This window comes from Sinocyclocheilus rhinocerous, unplaced genomic scaffold (genome assembly GCF_001515625.1).
Source record: "Sinocyclocheilus rhinocerous isolate Xijiao unplaced genomic scaffold, SAMN03320098_v1.1 scaffold3022, whole genome shotgun sequence".
Taxonomy (NCBI): domain Eukaryota; kingdom Metazoa; phylum Chordata; class Actinopteri; order Cypriniformes; family Cyprinidae; genus Sinocyclocheilus; species Sinocyclocheilus rhinocerous.
Window position 1 is genome coordinate 230,461 of NW_015626544.1, and position 17,736 is coordinate 248,196.

Below are 17,736 nucleotides of genomic sequence, written 5' to 3' on the forward strand. Positions count from 1 at the left end.
TATATATATATATATGTGTGTGTGTGTGTGTATGTGGTCATTCTAATCCATGTTTATGTCACCAAACAGTTTTTACTAGTTTGAATCATTGATTCTCTTTCCATTTTATATTTTCTTCAAGATTTTTATTGTGGCCCTTTCCTTCGCCTACTTTTCCAAAACTCTGTCTGGGACCTACATGAAAAGCGCCATCACTCAGATTGAGAGGAGATTTGACCTTTCCAGCTCCGTTGTGGGACTCATTGATGGAAGTTTTGAGATGGGTTTGTATAAGGGTCCAAAAATGCCTCAACAAAAATTACCCAATAATTGCATAAACATCTCAGGGTTAAGTATGTAACCCAGTTCCTTGAGAAGGGAACGAGACACTGTGCCAACGTTAAGTCAGAAGTTAGAAGTCAGAAGTCAGAAAGAGCTTTATTGGCAAGTATGTTTACACACACACAAGCAGTTTGTCTTGGTGACAGGAGCTTCCAGTGCAGAATAAAGTACAGACATAGTGCAAACATACATTGGAATTACACAGTAGAGATGAAATATAAGACTAATATGAGAAAAACAGACAATTAAATAATGCAATATAATACAGAAGTAGAAATATAGAGAAAAACATATATAATTGTTTTAATGAATGTACAGATATGTTATTTACAAGTGTACAGTTTATGTAATTTACAGATGTAGAATTTTCTGATACTATGTATTAATGTCAATTGAAAAAGGTGCAGCACTCACTCTTGAAGGGATGACAACTTTATTGATTAAAATGACGTTTCGGCCGTTATCCAGGGCTTCATCAGATATGATGATGTCTGCAAAAAGGTGCAGCACTCACTCTTGAAGGGGTGAAAACTTTATTGATTAACCATCAAAGACCGAGACAGCCGCCCGCGGCTAAAAATAACTATTGTTCTTAAATGTTTAATAACTTTTGAACCGCTAATCATGTCTGAATGCTTTAAAAAGTGTTGTAAAGCGCTTTTCGGAGATATCTCATTTGTCTTATTTGGATATTCAGAGGCTCCGCAGCGCACGTGATTACGTCATCACATTTTGACAACATTGATTAGTCAGAAGAAACCAATGCATTTTGTTCCTCTGAGCCAAACAGGAACGATTGTTGACGCTTAGTCCCACCCCCGTGCCCATATTGGTTCAAACTGTCCCATATTCAACCAATAAACATAGGTTTTGGTCTTTTGAACCACCATTTAGGATTTTTCATTGTAAATTTAAACAAACGCAAAGTGAAAGTAAAGTCTGTCCTGCGTGCATGAAAAAAACAAAATAACACTGCATGAGAGAACTCTCTGAAAAAGCCCAGAAAAACACACGACTGAGTACTTTGACATAAAACAAACCAAAAACAAGGATGAAACAGCGGTACATATTGGATAAAGCACTGGAATTTATGTCTTCGTGTCGCTAGGCGTCCCAGTAAAAACAATTCCGATACAGATACAGCCAGCGGATCGATCCATTTATATTATGTATATTATGTAAATAATTCTTATATAGTTCATAAAGATCATTTTCACTATTTTTTCTGTTGCACTCTGTATATTTCTCTCTCATTTTGTGTGTAGTTTGTGAATCATCTGCACTGTTTGTATTTTTGTTGCAGAAGACATATTGTGCAATTCTTTTCACTCCTCTATCGTTGACAGAGCACCTCCTCTCAGTAATTTTGGCTATGTATTAATGTGTAATTTATAATGGACAATGTATAGTTATGAAAGTTTTAATTTTTCAGGCTGAATATAGCCTGCAGAAAAAAAAAACTGTGCTTTGTATCACTGACCAGAGGGCAACAGTTGAAATAGAGAGCGGGCTGGGTGTGTGGGGACCAAAGTGATTTTACCAACCCGTTTCCTCAATCTGGAGGTGTAAAGATCTTGGAGGTTGGGAAGGGGGGAACCAATAATCTTCTCAGCAGTCCTGACTGTCCGTTGAAGTCTCTTGATGTCTGATTTGGTAACTGAACCAAACCAGACAGTTATGGATGAACACAGGATGGACTCAATGATGGCCAAGTAGTACTGTTTCAGCAGCTCCTGTGGCATGTTGAATTTCCTCAATTGTCAAAGGAAGTAAAACCTCTGCTGGGCATTTTTAGCAATGGAGTCTATGTGAGTGTCCCACTTCAGGTCTTGAGAGATGGTGGTGCCCAGGAACCAGAATGTATATACTGCAGCCACAGTGCTGTCCATGATGGTGAGTGGGGGGAATGCAGGGGGTTTTCTCCTGAAGTCCACAATCATTTCCAATTTTCTGAGCATGTTGACCTCCAGGTTGTTGTGACTGCACCAGACAGCCAGCTCTTTAACCTCCTGTCTGTAAGCAGACGCGTCTCTGTTGTGTATGATGCCAATGATGGTAGTGTCATCTGCAAATTTCAGGAGCTTGACAGAGGGATCTTTTGCAGTGCATTTGTTCGTATACAGGGAGAAGAGCAGAAAGGAGAATACACATCCCTGAGGTGCCACTGCTGATCGTGAGAGTCCTGGATGTGAGTTTACCCAGCCTCACTAGCTGCTGCCTGTCTGTCAGGAAGCTGGTGATCCACTGACAGATTGAGGTGGGCACGGAGAGCTGGGTCAGTTTGGCTGAAAGAATGTCAGGCATGATGGTACTGAAGGCCAAACTGAGGTCTTCAAACAAGATCCTTGTGTAAGTACCAGGTCTATCAAGATGTCACAGAATATAATGCAGTCCAATGTTGACTGCATCATCCACAGACCTGTTTGCTCTGTACGCAAACTGAAGAGGATCCAGCAAGGGTCCAGTGATGTCTTTCAGGTAGACCAACACAAGTCTTTCAAACAACTTCATGACCACAGACGTGAGAGCAAGATGTGAGTCCAGTGATTTTGGGGACCAGAATGATAGTGGAGTGTTTGAAGTAGGTGGGGACCACACACAGCTCCAGTGATCTGTTGAAAATCTGTGTATGGGGACCAGTTGGTCAGCACAGACTTTCAAACAGGCAGGTGAAACACCATCTGGGCCTGAAGGTTTCTTTGTCTTCTGTGTTCTGAAGACCAGGTTCATGTCCTGTACACAGACCTTAAGCGCAGGTTGAATGGTAGGAGAGGGAGGGAGGGGGGTTGCAGGGAGGAATGTGTGAAGTGCAGAGCAGAGGGGTGTGAGCCTGGGCTTTTCAAACAGGCAGTAAAACACATTCAGATCATCAGCCAGTTGTTGATTCTCCACAGACTGCGGAGGTGGTGTCTTGTACTTGGTGATATTCCTTAGACTAGTCCATACTGATGCCAGGTTGTTGGGTTTTTTTTCTCAGCTTTTCAGAGTAGATTTTTTTAGCCACTCTGATCTCCTCTGTTAATCTGTTTCTGGCCTGGTTATGCAAGATTTTATCCCCACTTCTGTAAGCATCCTCCTTGGCATGACGGAGCTGTTTGAGTTTCCCTGTAAACCATGGTTTATCAAATATTGAATGACAGGAATATCCTGGTAGGAATGCACATATCCTCACAGAAACTGATATATGAAGTTACAGTATCTGTAAGCTCATCCAGATTGGTGGCTGCAGCTTCAAAAACACTCCAATCAGTGCAGTCAAAACAGGCTTGTAAATCCCGCTCTTCTTCATTAGTCCATCTTTTAACAGTCCTTAATACAGGTTTAGCTGATTTCAGTTTCTGCTGGTAGGTTGGTATGAGATGAACTAGACAGTGATCAGAGAGCCCAAATGCTCCCCGTGGGACAGAGTGATATGCATCCTTTATTGTGGTGTCACAGTGATCCAACATATTACTGTCTCTGGTGGGATATGTAAAGTGTTGTCTGTATTTTTGCAGTTCACAGGAAAGATTTGCTTTGTTAAAATCTCCAAGAATTATTAAAAGAGAGTCTGGGTACCTTTGCTCCATTTCAGTTATTTGTTCTGCTAGCAGTTGCTCACACACTCATCTGGAGGAACTTGCAAGAATGAAAGAGGAAAACTGCCACGGCAAGTAGAAAGGTTTACAGTTTATGAAGAGTGCCACTAAATTAGGACAGTATATCTTTTGCAGTGTTGTTACATCTGAACACCAACTTTAGTTGAAGAAATACCCATTCCTGGCGCCATCTTGATCTTAACACTATGGGAACAGGTTTTCAGCATGAACCAGTATCTGAGTCATGTGTACACATGCACCAATTCCATTGGAGATGAAGTCAGGTGACCATAATGTAGCACCTAACTGCGTCCATAAAATGCCACCTGCAAACAGCGTCACAAGATTATTTTGTCTGAAGTAGCTGTGTAGGCGCACTTGAGGTATGGCTACTGCAACTTAGCGTCTCTTTCCCTTCTCAGTAGAGGTCTCCTACACGACCTGAGCCCAGTGGGTCCCTAAATACTCTCGGGTTCGGGTTAATGTTTAATAAATATCTTCGGGTCGGGCTCGGGTTTGTTGCTAAAGTAAAACTATAGTAGTAGGCTACGCTGCTTTCATTGACACACACACACACATTACTTGCACACAGAGAGACCCTCTTAATAACACCTTTGAAGCAGCCACACTATGAGTAGAGTGGGGTCTGACACCTAGAGGTGAAGCAGTATGGTGTGTCTCATAGGCAAGTAAAAGTGCATCTGAAACCCAATGCGATATACAGTAGTGTGTTTGGGGATCAGCAGAACCTTGGTTGTGCCCCCCAAAACAGACAAAGTGTTGATCGGTTTTACGTAACTGGCCTGAGTCATGGACTAAAAGGCCCGGACTGGACATAACTTCAGCTTTTCCTGCTCATGCATTTTGAATGGTGGAGGGGACCACACTTGAAGAATAATGGGAGGCAGTGAGGATGATGGCAACTTCGGAACCTAATCCGGCCTTGGGTGCAATATCACCTTGACCAGTCCAGGGGCAAAGTCAAGGGAGGAGGAGGAGGGGGCTACTGAAAGGGTCTACAAGTCCCCTACCATCTTAAGAAAAGTTAATGTGTGACCAATAGAAGATTGATTCGTCACAGCATGACCTGACCACAGCATGACCTGAGACGTAGCTCATAGCTGAATTAAAAGAACATACATTTAAAACTGCAGTGCTGCAGGAAAGTGTAATAGATTATATGTTTCTACATTTTAGATTTATGATTATATGTTATGTGTTGAATTTAAGTTTTTAAAAAAGACATTGCTGAGTGTGACGTCATATCATGACCGTTGCAGTGTCCAAAGGAATTTTGCCTAGTGTCTAGTGTGTAAGTCTAGTGTGACTACAGCATAAGCGTCAGAAGCTTCTCAGAGGCTGACTCCATGGGCTCAAAGGGGGCATCTGTCAACCCCTACAATACCCTGTGCAAGAAACAGGATACAAGGTAAACAGGATACACGTACACCTTCAGGGTGGCAGGGGTCAGCCCTGCTGAGAGACACTTTTGTAGGAATTTCAGTAATTGATTTAGATGACGTCCTTCACCCCATGATGCAAAGAGATGCAACTTAATGGGGCAGTCGTGGCCTAATGGTTAAAGAGTCTGACTTGTAACCCGAAGGTCGCAGGTTTGAGTCTCAGGTCCGGCAGGGATTGTAGGTCGGTTACTGAATAACCAGCGTTCTCTTTCACCCTCAATACCACGACTGAGGTGCGACCCTTGAGCAAGGCACCGAACCCCCAACTGCTCCCCGGGCGCCGCAGCACATGGCTGCCCACTGCTCCCGGGTGTGTGTTCACTGCTGTGTGTGTGCACTTGGATGGGTTAAATGCAGAGCACAAATTCCGAGTATGGGACGCCACACTTCACTTCACTTTAAGAGCACACTCCTGGGAAAGGAGGTCCCTTCTTTTTGGAATTTCCCAGGGAGAATCTCAGTTGAAAGACCAGAGTGTACGAGCTGGTACCTTTCAGGGGCCTGGGAGAGGAGGTCCCTCCTGGTTGGAATTTCCCAGGGAGAGCCTTCCAGGAGAGACACTAGATCCACAAACTAAACCTGAACGAAGCTACTAGTAGCAGGCATATTCCGTCCTGAGGAACCCTCTCTAGAACTCCCAGAAGCAGAGTGATTGGGGGAAAGGTGAACAGATGTAACCTCGGCCATGCCTGCACCATAGTGTCAATCTGATACTGAGCTGGATGTGTGATGGAGAATCAGAGGGCACAGTGGGTCGACTCCTCGGAGGCAAACAGATCCACTTCTGCGTGGCCATACTTATGTTATATGGACTCCACCACTTGTGAAGAAAACCTAAATCTATTTAAATGTTTTTAAGATGTTTTATTTTGGTTACTTATTTTAGATGTGGCTTTACTGCAACATTATCTAACTACAACCAAAACTGAAATGTTGTAAAACATTCCTAGTAGTTGCTTTGCCTTCGAGCAATCTGATTAGAGCATTTTTTATACAGTAAGTTTTTGTACAAAATACCAACATAGACTCATTAGAAGAATTGGCCACTACCTATATTTTGTAAAACTCCAAAAAAGTACCGATGTATACTATACAATTTTCTGCCATTTATAACTGAATAGAACACTAGTGGCAGAAAAAAAACATAATATTTTACCCCTTTTCTCATAAATTATGATTACAGAGGCAGATCACCAGATACAGCATTGCACTTGCGATGCAGAGCACTCGGGTACAAGTCCTGTGAAACACGAGTAACAATAAAAGAGTTCAAAACTTGCAGAAGCCAGCAAAAATGAAAAAAAAAAAATGGAAGCCACAGGCATGTTTTTTCCAATGAGCCTGCTTTGCGTGGTTTGTCTGTTCCATGTTAACATAAACAAATATGCTTGCATGTTTTGTGTATTTTAATTTCTTTATTGACTGATTGATCTCTGAATGCTTTTCTGTAGGTAACCTGCTCTTTCTGGCAGTGGTTAGTCATTTTGGGGCAAGACTACACAGGCCGCGACTCATAGGGATGGGTTGCTTCCTCATGGCCATTGGCTCAGCTCTCACTGGACTACCACACTTTTTCATGAGGCAGTGGGTTCATATATACATGTTATCTCTCCACGTTTAGCTTAGTTTCTCATTTGTTACAAAGCTGCTCATGTTTCTTTCTCTGTGTGTCGGTTATACTCCTTCAGGTACGAGTATGACACAGTAATACAAGGCTTTCTACATAAGACTGTCAGTATATCTCCTTGTCAGTATCCCATGGTTCCAAACAATTACTCAAATGCACACATTCAGTCATCTAACAACACTGGAACAGGTAACCACTTCTCATTTAAAGTACCCCATTGCCTGATAGGCTTTAAAGAAGAAGAACTCATTTAGCTTTCAGGATTTGAACAAGTCTTAAATGTCAGTGTGTAATTTACTACTCATAGTAAAAAAAAATTTTTCTTTCAAAGATCTTGCAAAACGGAGTTGGCCAAGATGATCAAAAACACATACTGATTTCTACCATTTTAACTCTAGATTGTGTGAAGGACACTGGATCTAGTATGTGGATCTATGTGTTCTTGGGTAATGCTCTCAGAGGAATTGGAGAGACACCAGTCACACCACTCGGCATATCTTATATTGATGACTTTGCAAAAGCAGAAAACTCAGCGTTTTACATTGGTAAGTCAAATTCGGATACCTTTTTTAATCCCCTAGACTCTAGGACCTCTACTGTAGAGCCTAGAGGTCAGAAACTCTAGTGCAGAGGTTCTCAACTCTGGTCCTGAAGGTCCACTTTCCTGCAGAGTTTAGCTCCAACCTTGATCAAACTCACTTGCCTAACTGCTCTAACTGAATATCAGCTAGTGTGTTGATATATACAGTAAATGAAACATGAGTTCTCCAATATGTCTAATGAGTGTGCTTAATTGTGTTAAATGTGCATTTGCAGTGTAATTCAAATATAAAAAAAATATAAAAATTTTTTACCTGCAGATAATATAATATTAATGAAATTAAAGGCCACTTAAGTGTATGAAAAGGCAGTACAATTTTATTTACACACTTAAGTTTTACTTAAAGTTTTACTCTAAAGTACATTAAAGCAGGGGTTTTCAAACCTGTCCTGGAGGACCCCCAGCACTGCACATTTTGTGTCCCTCATCTAACACACCCGATTCAACTTATCAGCTCATTATTAGAGTGATAAGGGAGACATATGAAACGTGGAGTGCTAGCCTGGGAGTCCTCCAGGACAGGTTTGAAAACCACTACATTAAAGGGGACATCGGATACCCATTTTCCACAAGTTGGTATGATTCTTTAGGGTCTTCATGAAATACTGAAACATACTTTGATTAAAATTCCTCAATGGTCATGCAAAACAACACCCTTTTTACCCTGTCAAAAACAGCTCTGTTTACAGTGACCCGTTTCGGTGCATGTCTCTTTAAATGATAATTAGCTACTGCTCACCCCTCTCTTCTGATTTTTGTGTATTCTGTGGCACGTTACCATCAAAAACAAAACTAATCCACTGTGTCCTCAGTGGCTCTGATGTCAGGAGAAAATGAAGACACTTATGTTCACTTTTACATCCAACTACAAAACACCTGCATTGCTTTCGAGACATTGTTGTCACTACAGTTAATGGCAGATAATGTACACTGGCTGAGTGCGGAAATATGCTAGTAGTGGTTATGTGAAACAGACTTTTGTATTCTGTTAACCTGGTCTCGCCGCTTCCGTTTCAAGCAGTTTGCATATATGCTTTGTTAAATATGATCAGTTTTACTTAACCTTGCCTTCAAAGTAGATACCAAAGATTATCATAATCAATGTCCATCACATATGCGGAATGATATCTAAATAAAATATATATTTTCATTCTTTTCACTAACATTTATATTTAAAAAAAATGAATAAAATGTCAACAATAAAAACAGCTAGCTAGTTTAACTGATTATCTTAAAAGTCCATAGATATCGCTATTATTTATTTCGACTGTTACTGATGTCAGGAGAAAATGAAGACACTTATGTTCACTTTTACATCCAACTACAAAACACCTGCATTGCTTTCGAGACATTGTTGTCACTACAGTTAATGGCAGATAATGTACACTGGCTGAGTGCGGAAATATGCTAGTAGTGGTTATGTGAAACAGACTTTTGTATTCTGTTAACCTGGTCTCGCCGCTTCCGTTTCAAGCAGTTTGCATATATGCTTTGTTAAATATGATCAGTTTTACTTAACCTTGCCTTCAAAGTAGATACCAAAGATTATCATAATCAATGTCCATCACATATGCGGAATGATATCTAAATAAAATATATATTTTCATTCTTTTCACTAACATTTATATTTAAAAAAAATGAATAAAATGTCAACAATAAAAACAGCTAGCTAGTTTAACTGATTATCTTAAAAGTCCATAGATATCGCTATTATTTATTTCGACTGTTAGCATGTTTTCCGACAAGCGGAAGCGATGAGAACTGTTTTCCGGGTTTGTGTCAGGAAGATGGACTGTCTATGTTGTGTTTTGCTTCCCATGACCTAGTTTTCCCTTGTGTGTTACATGCCCATATTTGGTTTCCTTCCTGTTGCTGTTCCTATTGTGTTTCATTGAGTCCAGGTGTGTCTCGTCATCCCCTCGTTTAGTTAAGTACTTAAGCCCTGTGTGTTCCCATGTCTAGTGTCCAGTGTCTATCGTCCATCCCCGTTGCTACATGTGTGTTCCTTGTTCCTGTGTATGGATTATTAAAGATTGCCTTTTCATGAATTCTCCCATGTGTTCCCATGTCTAGTGTCCAGTGTCTATCGTCCATCCCCGTTGCTACATGTGTGTTCCTTGGTCCTGTGTATGGATTATTAAAGATTGCCTTTTCATGAATTCTCCCACGTCTCCTCGCTCCTTCCCTCCTCACAGTAGGCAACTGTGACAGAACACTGGACCTTTAAATAGTTTATTTGCGTTTTCCCCTCCGTTTGTTTTACGTGTTTTTTACATTGTTTGTTTTCTGTTTTTCCCCGTGTTCCCCATGGATTCCCTAGGAGCTAAGTTTACCTCCCTCGCCCGCAAGGACCTTTCCCTCTTGGAGTATGCTGTGGAGTTCAGCCAGCTCGCCATTTTAACTGCGTTCGACAATGCTGCACTGAACTCCCTGTTCTGGATTGGGGCCAACTACTAACACCCTGTCGACCTCCCAGTCCTGTGTATGGATTATTAAAGATTGCCTTTTCATGAATTCTCCCACGTCTCCTCGCTCCTTCCCTCCTCACAGTAGGCAACTGTGACAGAACACTGGACCTTTAAATAGTTTATTTGCGTTTTCCCCTCCGTTTGTTTTACGTGTTTTTTACATTGTTTGTTTTCTGTTTTTCCCCGTGTTCCCCATGGATTCCCTAGGAGCTAAGTTTACCTCCCTCGCCCGCAAGGACCTTTCCCTCTTGGAGTATGCTGTGGAGTTCAGCCAGCTCGCCATTTTAACTGCGTTCGACAATGCTGCACTGAACTCCCTGTTCTGGATTGGGGCCAACTACTAACACCCTGTCGACCTCCCAGACACCACCGGACTGTGCTGGAGGGAGGCTATCATCCGGTGTCTGGAGAGTGTCTACCTCCGATCCAGAACACAGCCAGACCCAGTGCCCAGCCCACCATCCCCCGCTGCGCGGAGCACAAGACCGAGCCCACCGTTGATGGAGAGCCCGTTGCGACCGCCTAGGAGTGCGACAGAGCTGATGATCAGACCAGACCAGGTACGAGAGCCGGCTACAACACCTGCCACGAGGGAGAAAGCCGTGGACAGTGAGAGCGCGGAGAGGAGCTCCGCCCCCTGCAGAGCGACTCCACCATGGCTCCTAGCTCCCTCCTCTACGCCATGGCCCATCAGTCCACTTGATCCACCGGGCTCCCTCGTCCCTCCGGCTCCGTCTTGGTCTGTCTTCGACCATCCGTTGCCTCGGGACTCCACTCCTCCGGCTGCACCTCGTCCCTCCGGCTCTGTCAGGCTCCTCCTTCCCTTTGGCTCCTCCTCAATCCTCTGTCGCTCTGGCTCCTCCACGGCCTTCCGGATCCCCACCTCCACCTCGGAAGCCTGAGCCATCTGCTCCACCGTGGCCCTCCGGATCCTCCCCGTCGCCCTGGCTCATCGGTTCTCTGTCTCTGCCTCGGGCTCATCCGCCACCTGCTCCGCCACCATTGGTCGGCCCCCTGGAGTCATCAGCCTTCCTCCTCCATGGCTCCTCCCTCCGCCGGCTCCACCGTGGGTCGACATTATGGCTGTGGCCTGGGTCCCACCTGGTGCCACATGCTCCAAGTCCCTCCTGCCATCTCCCTGGCTCCTCCCTCCATCTGATCCGCCCTGGCTCCTCCTGTTTCCTTCTTGGCTCCTCCCTCCGTCGTCACCTCCCTGGACTCTGTCTGCCGGCCCCCTCCCGGGGGTCCGTCCTCCTCCTGAGCCACCTCCCAAGTTCTCACCTGTGCCCCCCCCTCTGTTGTTCTACGGCGCGAGGACACGCCTTCCGGGAGGGGGGCGATATGTCAGGATCATGGACCTGTCTGGAGTCATCAGCCTTCCTCCTCCATGGCTCCTCCCTCCGCCGGCTCCACCGTGGGTCGACATTATGGCTGTGGCCTGGGTCCCACCTGGTGCCACATGCTCCAAGTCCCTCCTGCCATCTCCCTGGCTCCTCCCTCCATCTGATCCGCCCTGGCTCCTCCTGTTTCCTTCTTGGCTCCTCCCTCCGTCGTCACCTCCCTGGACTCTGTCTGCCGGCCCCCTCCCGGGTGTCCGTCCTCCTCCTGAGCATCCTCCCAAGTTCCCATCCGTCCATCCTTCTGTTGTTTCTTCGGTGTGAGGACGCGCCTTCCGGAAGGGGGGCGATATGTCAGGAAGATGGACTGTCCGTGTTGTGTTGTGTTTTGCGTCCCATGACCTAGTTTTCCCTCGTGTGTTACATGCCCATATTTGGTTTCTTTCCTGTTCCTGTTCCTAGTGTGTTTCATTGAGTTCAGGTGTGTCTCGTCATCCCCTCATTTAGTTAAGTACTTAAGCCCTGTGTGTTCCCATGTCTAGCGTCCAGTGTCCATCGTCCATCCCCATTGCTACGTGTGTGTTCCTTGTTCCCGTGTATGGATTATTAAAGATTGCCTTTTCGTGAATTCTCCCACGTCTTCTCGCTCCTTTGCTCCTCACAGTATGCAACTGTGACAGACTGGTCAGGTGACGTTCGACATATACCCTATACGGGACAGTCTGTCAGCGGTCGTGGACGGGGCCTGAGTAGTATGACGTCATACTGCTCAGAAAATCAAAACGGCTTGATAATTGAGACTGTTTAGGTTTTTTGGGGATAAAAAAAGGAGTCAATGGATTTTTATCATTTTAGGGTGGTTGTGTCCACACACTGCTAAAACACATTTATATGCAAATTGTATTTGCGCATTTTGCACCCGATGTCCCCTTTTAATCATTGTGTTTTTATAATCTTTTGACATGCTTTGAAGAAGTCTTGTTGACTTACGAAAGCACATGTAAATGACATGATTATGACTTTAGCTCTAGTGTGTTATTCAATGTTACACTGAAAGTTAATATTAAGCTGATATTAAAATAAATATTAAGTTAATATTTAATTTAAATGCAACTTTATAATTACAAATATGTCATTACTGATATACATTTAAATATATGACATGCAAGTTTCAGTAGAATTGGCATGAAAGTATAGTTTAGTTTACTATTAAGAAATTACATATGAAGTTCAGCTAACTGCATTTAATATAAACTATAAAGTAATGCATTTTAATTAGCATGTAATGAGTAATAAGTGTATGAAAACATTACATTCATTTCTCACTTCTGTATATTCTGTTAAAGCTTATTGTTTTCATAAGTTCAAGCAAGTAAATAAATAAATACATACATACATGCTAAAGTGTACTTCTTTTTCCACAAGCTTGAGAAGTGCAACCTTAGAGCAATACATTTCAATTTCCATAGTATAATGTTTAATGAATATCTCTCTTGTGATGTTTAGCGTGTCTTCAGACCATTATGCTGCTGGGTCCCATGTTTGGATTCCTACTAGGCTCCATGTGTGCCAAACTGTATGTGGATATTGGATTTGTCAGTGTTGGTAAGCATCCAGTTTAATCAGTTTTATTACTGTGTGTATTAGTATGAAGTTTAGTTTGTATTTGAAATCTTGTTTTTTTTATTATTATTATTTTTTTTTATTTTTTTTTAGTCTTAATGTGCTTCTGGGGTCTGAATGTTTACACAGTGGCACCATCCTTTATAAACAAACAAAAAAAGCAAGCAAGCAAACACACCCACTAACCAAAATACAACAAAACATTTATTTATTTATTTATTTATGTATTTATTTATTTCATGGAGCTCACTTTACTGTTTAATAATGGGGTCATTCGACTACTATGTTCTTTTTAAACTTAAAATTTAAAATATATAACACTGTGTGCATGTTGTTACAATGTACTTAAATTATAATTACATGTACTACTTGTAATTACATATGCAATGACATTTTTGACAAATCTACCCCTAAACCTGCCCATATGCAAACTTGGCAAGAGTTTTGCCCAACATATTTGTTTATAATATTGTACCAAATGCTTAATTTTATAATACCATAGTAGTTAAAGACATTTAATATAAAGTGGGACTGTGCTATTTGCGTCATTATGACTTAATTTTATGTTTTAATGTCTGTTTTTAATGTGATCATTAGCCAAATTATTTTGTTGCACAACTTCATTCAGGGCTGCTACAATTTGGTTTGTAATAAAGAATCAGACAATTCTGTTTAAATTGATATTTTACTGAAATTATAATCAAACCAAATTATCAGAGTTTCTTTTACTGTCTTTATTTATTTTTATTGGCTCAAACGTTCAACATTTGTATGGAAAAAAAACATGATCATTTAATAAGTGTTATTATTATAAGACACACCAAAAGTGAATGATACTACCAAAATTTGTCAATTTACCAAAATTGTAAGTATCTGAATTCCAAATGTACTTTCACTGGGCTGAAATACTATCATACTTTAGTCATAATTTTACGGTTAGCAGCAATAAATTACTATAAATATTTGCTAAGAATGACCTATCATGTTGTATAAATGTTGTAAAATTTAAGTATTTTTTCTCTTTCCCCTGCAGATAGTGTGACCATCACTCCACAGGATGCACGCTGGGTGGGCGCTTGGTGGCTGGGATTCTTTGTGTCATCTGCCATCTTAGTACTTGCTGGTGTTCCTTTTTGGTTCCTGCCCAGATCTTTACCCATACAAGGAGAGGAATGGAATGAAAACTTTAATGTGGATCAGGGCAACAAGGAGCAATCTGTCCTCCCAAACACACACTCAGTGAAACTGGCCAACATTTCCAAAGGCAACTTCCTTCCACCTTTTTAACAAATCCATTATTGTTTGAACTTTTTTTTTCATTCCCATTCCTTTTTCACTTTAAAACTAACAAATTCATATTAGAAATGGCAGTATTTAACCAGGAGTCACTCCAATTTGTAAGACACGTAGCTTATAAGTCTTAAAGATGATGTTCAATGTTCAATGTTCAATTTATTTATAAAGCACTTTAAACAACCTTAGTATACCAAAGTGCTGTACACAGTTTCATTGATCCAATCACACAATAGAGTAAACACATCATTAGAAAACCACAGTCACAAAACATTGAAAGCATGGGAAAAAAAGATAAGTTTTTAAAAGACTTTTAAACTCAGACACTGAAGAAGCTATTCTGATGGATAATGGCAAATTGTTCCATAGCTTGGGGCCAGCAACAGCAAAGGCTCTGTCACCCCTGCATTTCAATCTAGCTCTGGGAACCAAAAGCCGATGCTTAGTCTGTGATCTGAGTGATCTAGCTGGATTGTGTACTATAATCAACTCAGAGAGATATGGAGGAGCAAGGTTGTTTAGAGCTTTGTACACGAATAGCAGAATTTTGAATTGGATGCGATAATTAATGTGTAACCAGTGCAATGAACGATAGATAGGCACGATGATAGGCACGATAGGCACGATGATTACATGTTTTACATGAAGTTATGCTAACGTCTATGCAAATCTTTATGAAAAAGCTCACTTCATTCTCTGTATTCTGTTATGTAAATGTTAAGGATTCCTGCCTTCCCTGAAAAGACTCCTGTGCACTCCTGCATACTTCCTGTTGCTGTGTGGGATTGTTTTGAAGTTCAACTCTTTCATCGGCTTGCTCACCTTCAAAGCCAAATACATGGAGCAACAGTTTGGCCAGTCTGCATCAAGAACAAACTTCCTTATCGGTAAGAACCCTTCCAAGTAAACCCTTCCTAGTAAAGATAGAGGCAGTTGATTGTTTTATTTAAAGGTCCCCTGAAATGCTTAGAAACACGCAGTGTTACTCTATGTGTTGACGTCATTTTAACTGAAACAGGAGATAGGCACGATGATTACATGTTTTACATGAAGTTATGCTAACGTCTATGCAAATCTTTATGAAAAAGCTCACTTCATTCTCTGTATTCTGTTATGTAAATGTTAAGGATTCCTGCCTTCCCTGAAAAGACTCCTGTGCACTCCTGCATACTTCCTGTTGCTGTGTGGGATTGTTTTGAAGTTCAACTCTTTCATCGGCTTGCTCATTCTAAATGCGAATTTTGTCACTGTTTTAGAGGACACTGCCTTATAGATAACCTTAAGACTAACATATTGATTCTAACACCCAAAAAACTTTAATCAATAATTTTGATTTCATGGGGACTTTAATGTCTGGTCTTCATTCAGTGTCTTCAGTTGTGCTTATGAACAAACCCTCCAATTTTAAAATCTTCATATATAGGATTTGTGTAAAAGTAATATTTATAAATTTAAAAATATATATATTTTTTTTCAGTGTTATTCCAGTTTATCCCTTGTGAAAAAGGACTTATCGACTTATTGACCATATTTTTTTGTTTTTTATGTGATTGGCCATGTGTAAAATTCAACTAAAGTTTTGGTGCAAATTTATCTGTCACCCCGAAAACAAGAAACCCAGCCATACAGCGTAACACACAGAGATGCATGTCAGGCTTGAAATTAATTGAAACTAAAGACATACCATATCCCGTAGGTGTCCTGATCCTGCCTGTGGTTGCTGTGGGAATATTCCTAGGTGGTTTGTTAATGAAAAGATACAAGTTGAGCGTCGTGGCAGGGGCTCAGCTCTCCTTCATCACCTCCCTCACAGCCTTCCTTCTCCTCCTCTTCCATTTTAGCACAAAGTGTGACAATGTGCCTGTGGCAGGGCTTACTGTGTCCTACAATGGGTAAAGTATTTGTATACCTCTGTAAGTCAACAGTTCACGAAATGTAGTATATATCATAAAGGGAAATCTTGTTCATTTCCTCACTTTTAAAACTCTCCAGTTTCTTTCTTTTCTGCATTCCAATGAAATCCTTGTCTGTATCATTAATGCAGCAGATTCTGTTCTACACACAAGAGTATTTGTTGCACATCACAGTTGTATGCATCACATTTATGATAATTTATGTGGTTTTTGAAGTTTTGTTATAATTACCATCCTCTCAAGCATAACCTTATGGGTTACATTAATAAAAAAAGTAAATAATCAAGGTAAATAATAAATAATTGTAGTGTATTGTTTCATATGATATATTAATATGAAATACATTTATAATATATTTCATAATATCCATGCAAATCAATGTTATTATTTAATAGTTTATTTTTAGATTTATTATAAAAGTTTTACAAATATTTTCGTATTTTCGAATACAGATAGTATAAAGCAGAACAAAAAGCATGTTTTTTTTTGTTGTTTCTAGTTTTAAAGGGTGATTTTAAAAAACTATTGAGAACCACTGCTATAAATGAACGGTGGCTCTCAGCCAGAAAACTGTGTTTCCAACTGGAAACAATCACCAATCTCAGAATTCCTCCTCAGGACCCCTGAAATATCACATGATGAGCACTCACTCATGTCTCAGTGTAACCAGGACTGTGCCTGCTCTACATCTGAATGGGATCCTGTGTGCTCTGACAGTGGCATTACATATGTGTCACCCTGTTTGGCTGGATGCACCTCCTCCACTGGACAAGGCAAAAACATGGTATAATTAGATCTATCTAAAACTGCACTTTTCTAAACCCTAGGCACACAAGGAGTATTGTAAGTATCCTTTGCATACTATAATTTGCAATAATAATATTTCTTTTCATCTCATTTGCATTTGATGATCACAGGTTTTTCACAACTGCAGCTGTGTCTCAAGCCCCTCACCAGTAGAGGGCAGCAGATCTGTGTTTCTAGGCCAGTGTCCTCGTGGGCCAGGATGTACTCGGAGTTTCACCTCCTACATGGCAGTATCTGTCCTCAGCTCCTTCATCAACTCGCTGGGCACTACTCCTGGATACATGATCACTATACGGTCAGTTACCGTCAGGACAGAATTTAGTTACTGGTCTTTTGTAAGGCAAGAATTGTGTCAGCGAGTTTTGCTCATGCAAATACTCTCACATTTTCTCATTTATATTATTAAATTTGGTAACACTGTGTTTTGATGGTCCATCAACCGACATTCTACTGACTTTGCAAGTATACATGTCAACTTATTATACTAAACCTAACCTACACTGTAAAATAAAATCTGTGACATTTACGGTAAAATACCGGCAGCTGTGGTTGCCAGAACTTCACCGTAAAAAATATGGTAGCAACATTTTAGGTTTTACATACTTAACTTAAATTCACAATAAAATACCGTATTTCATTAACTGATGTAATGTTAATAAACCAACATATTGAAGTGTTAATATCTGTTTTGAACCATTGTAATAC

At 41.0% G+C, this 17,736-nt stretch overlaps 1 protein-coding gene across 1 annotated transcript in view; it reads left to right on the top strand.

Annotated features, from left to right (window-relative positions):
• The first annotated feature begins 124 nt into the window (after positions 1 to 124).
• LOC107716166 (solute carrier organic anion transporter family member 1C1-like) overlaps positions 125 to 17,736 on the top strand; it is a 19,333-nt gene continuing 1,721 nt past the window's right edge. The window contains exons 1-10 of the mRNA XM_016522535.1: positions 125 to 263; positions 6,814 to 6,946; positions 7,051 to 7,178; positions 7,388 to 7,534; positions 12,902 to 13,000; positions 14,052 to 14,282; positions 15,034 to 15,198; positions 16,008 to 16,203; positions 16,843 to 17,008; positions 17,142 to 17,326. Coding sequence (XP_016378021.1) covers positions 179 to 263; positions 6,814 to 6,946; positions 7,051 to 7,178; positions 7,388 to 7,534; positions 12,902 to 13,000; positions 14,052 to 14,282; positions 15,034 to 15,198; positions 16,008 to 16,203; positions 16,843 to 17,008; positions 17,142 to 17,326 — 1,535 coding nt within the window. The 5' untranslated portion in view covers positions 125 to 178. The remainder of the gene's footprint in view (positions 264 to 6,813; positions 6,947 to 7,050; positions 7,179 to 7,387; positions 7,535 to 12,901; positions 13,001 to 14,051; positions 14,283 to 15,033; positions 15,199 to 16,007; positions 16,204 to 16,842; positions 17,009 to 17,141; positions 17,327 to 17,736) is intronic.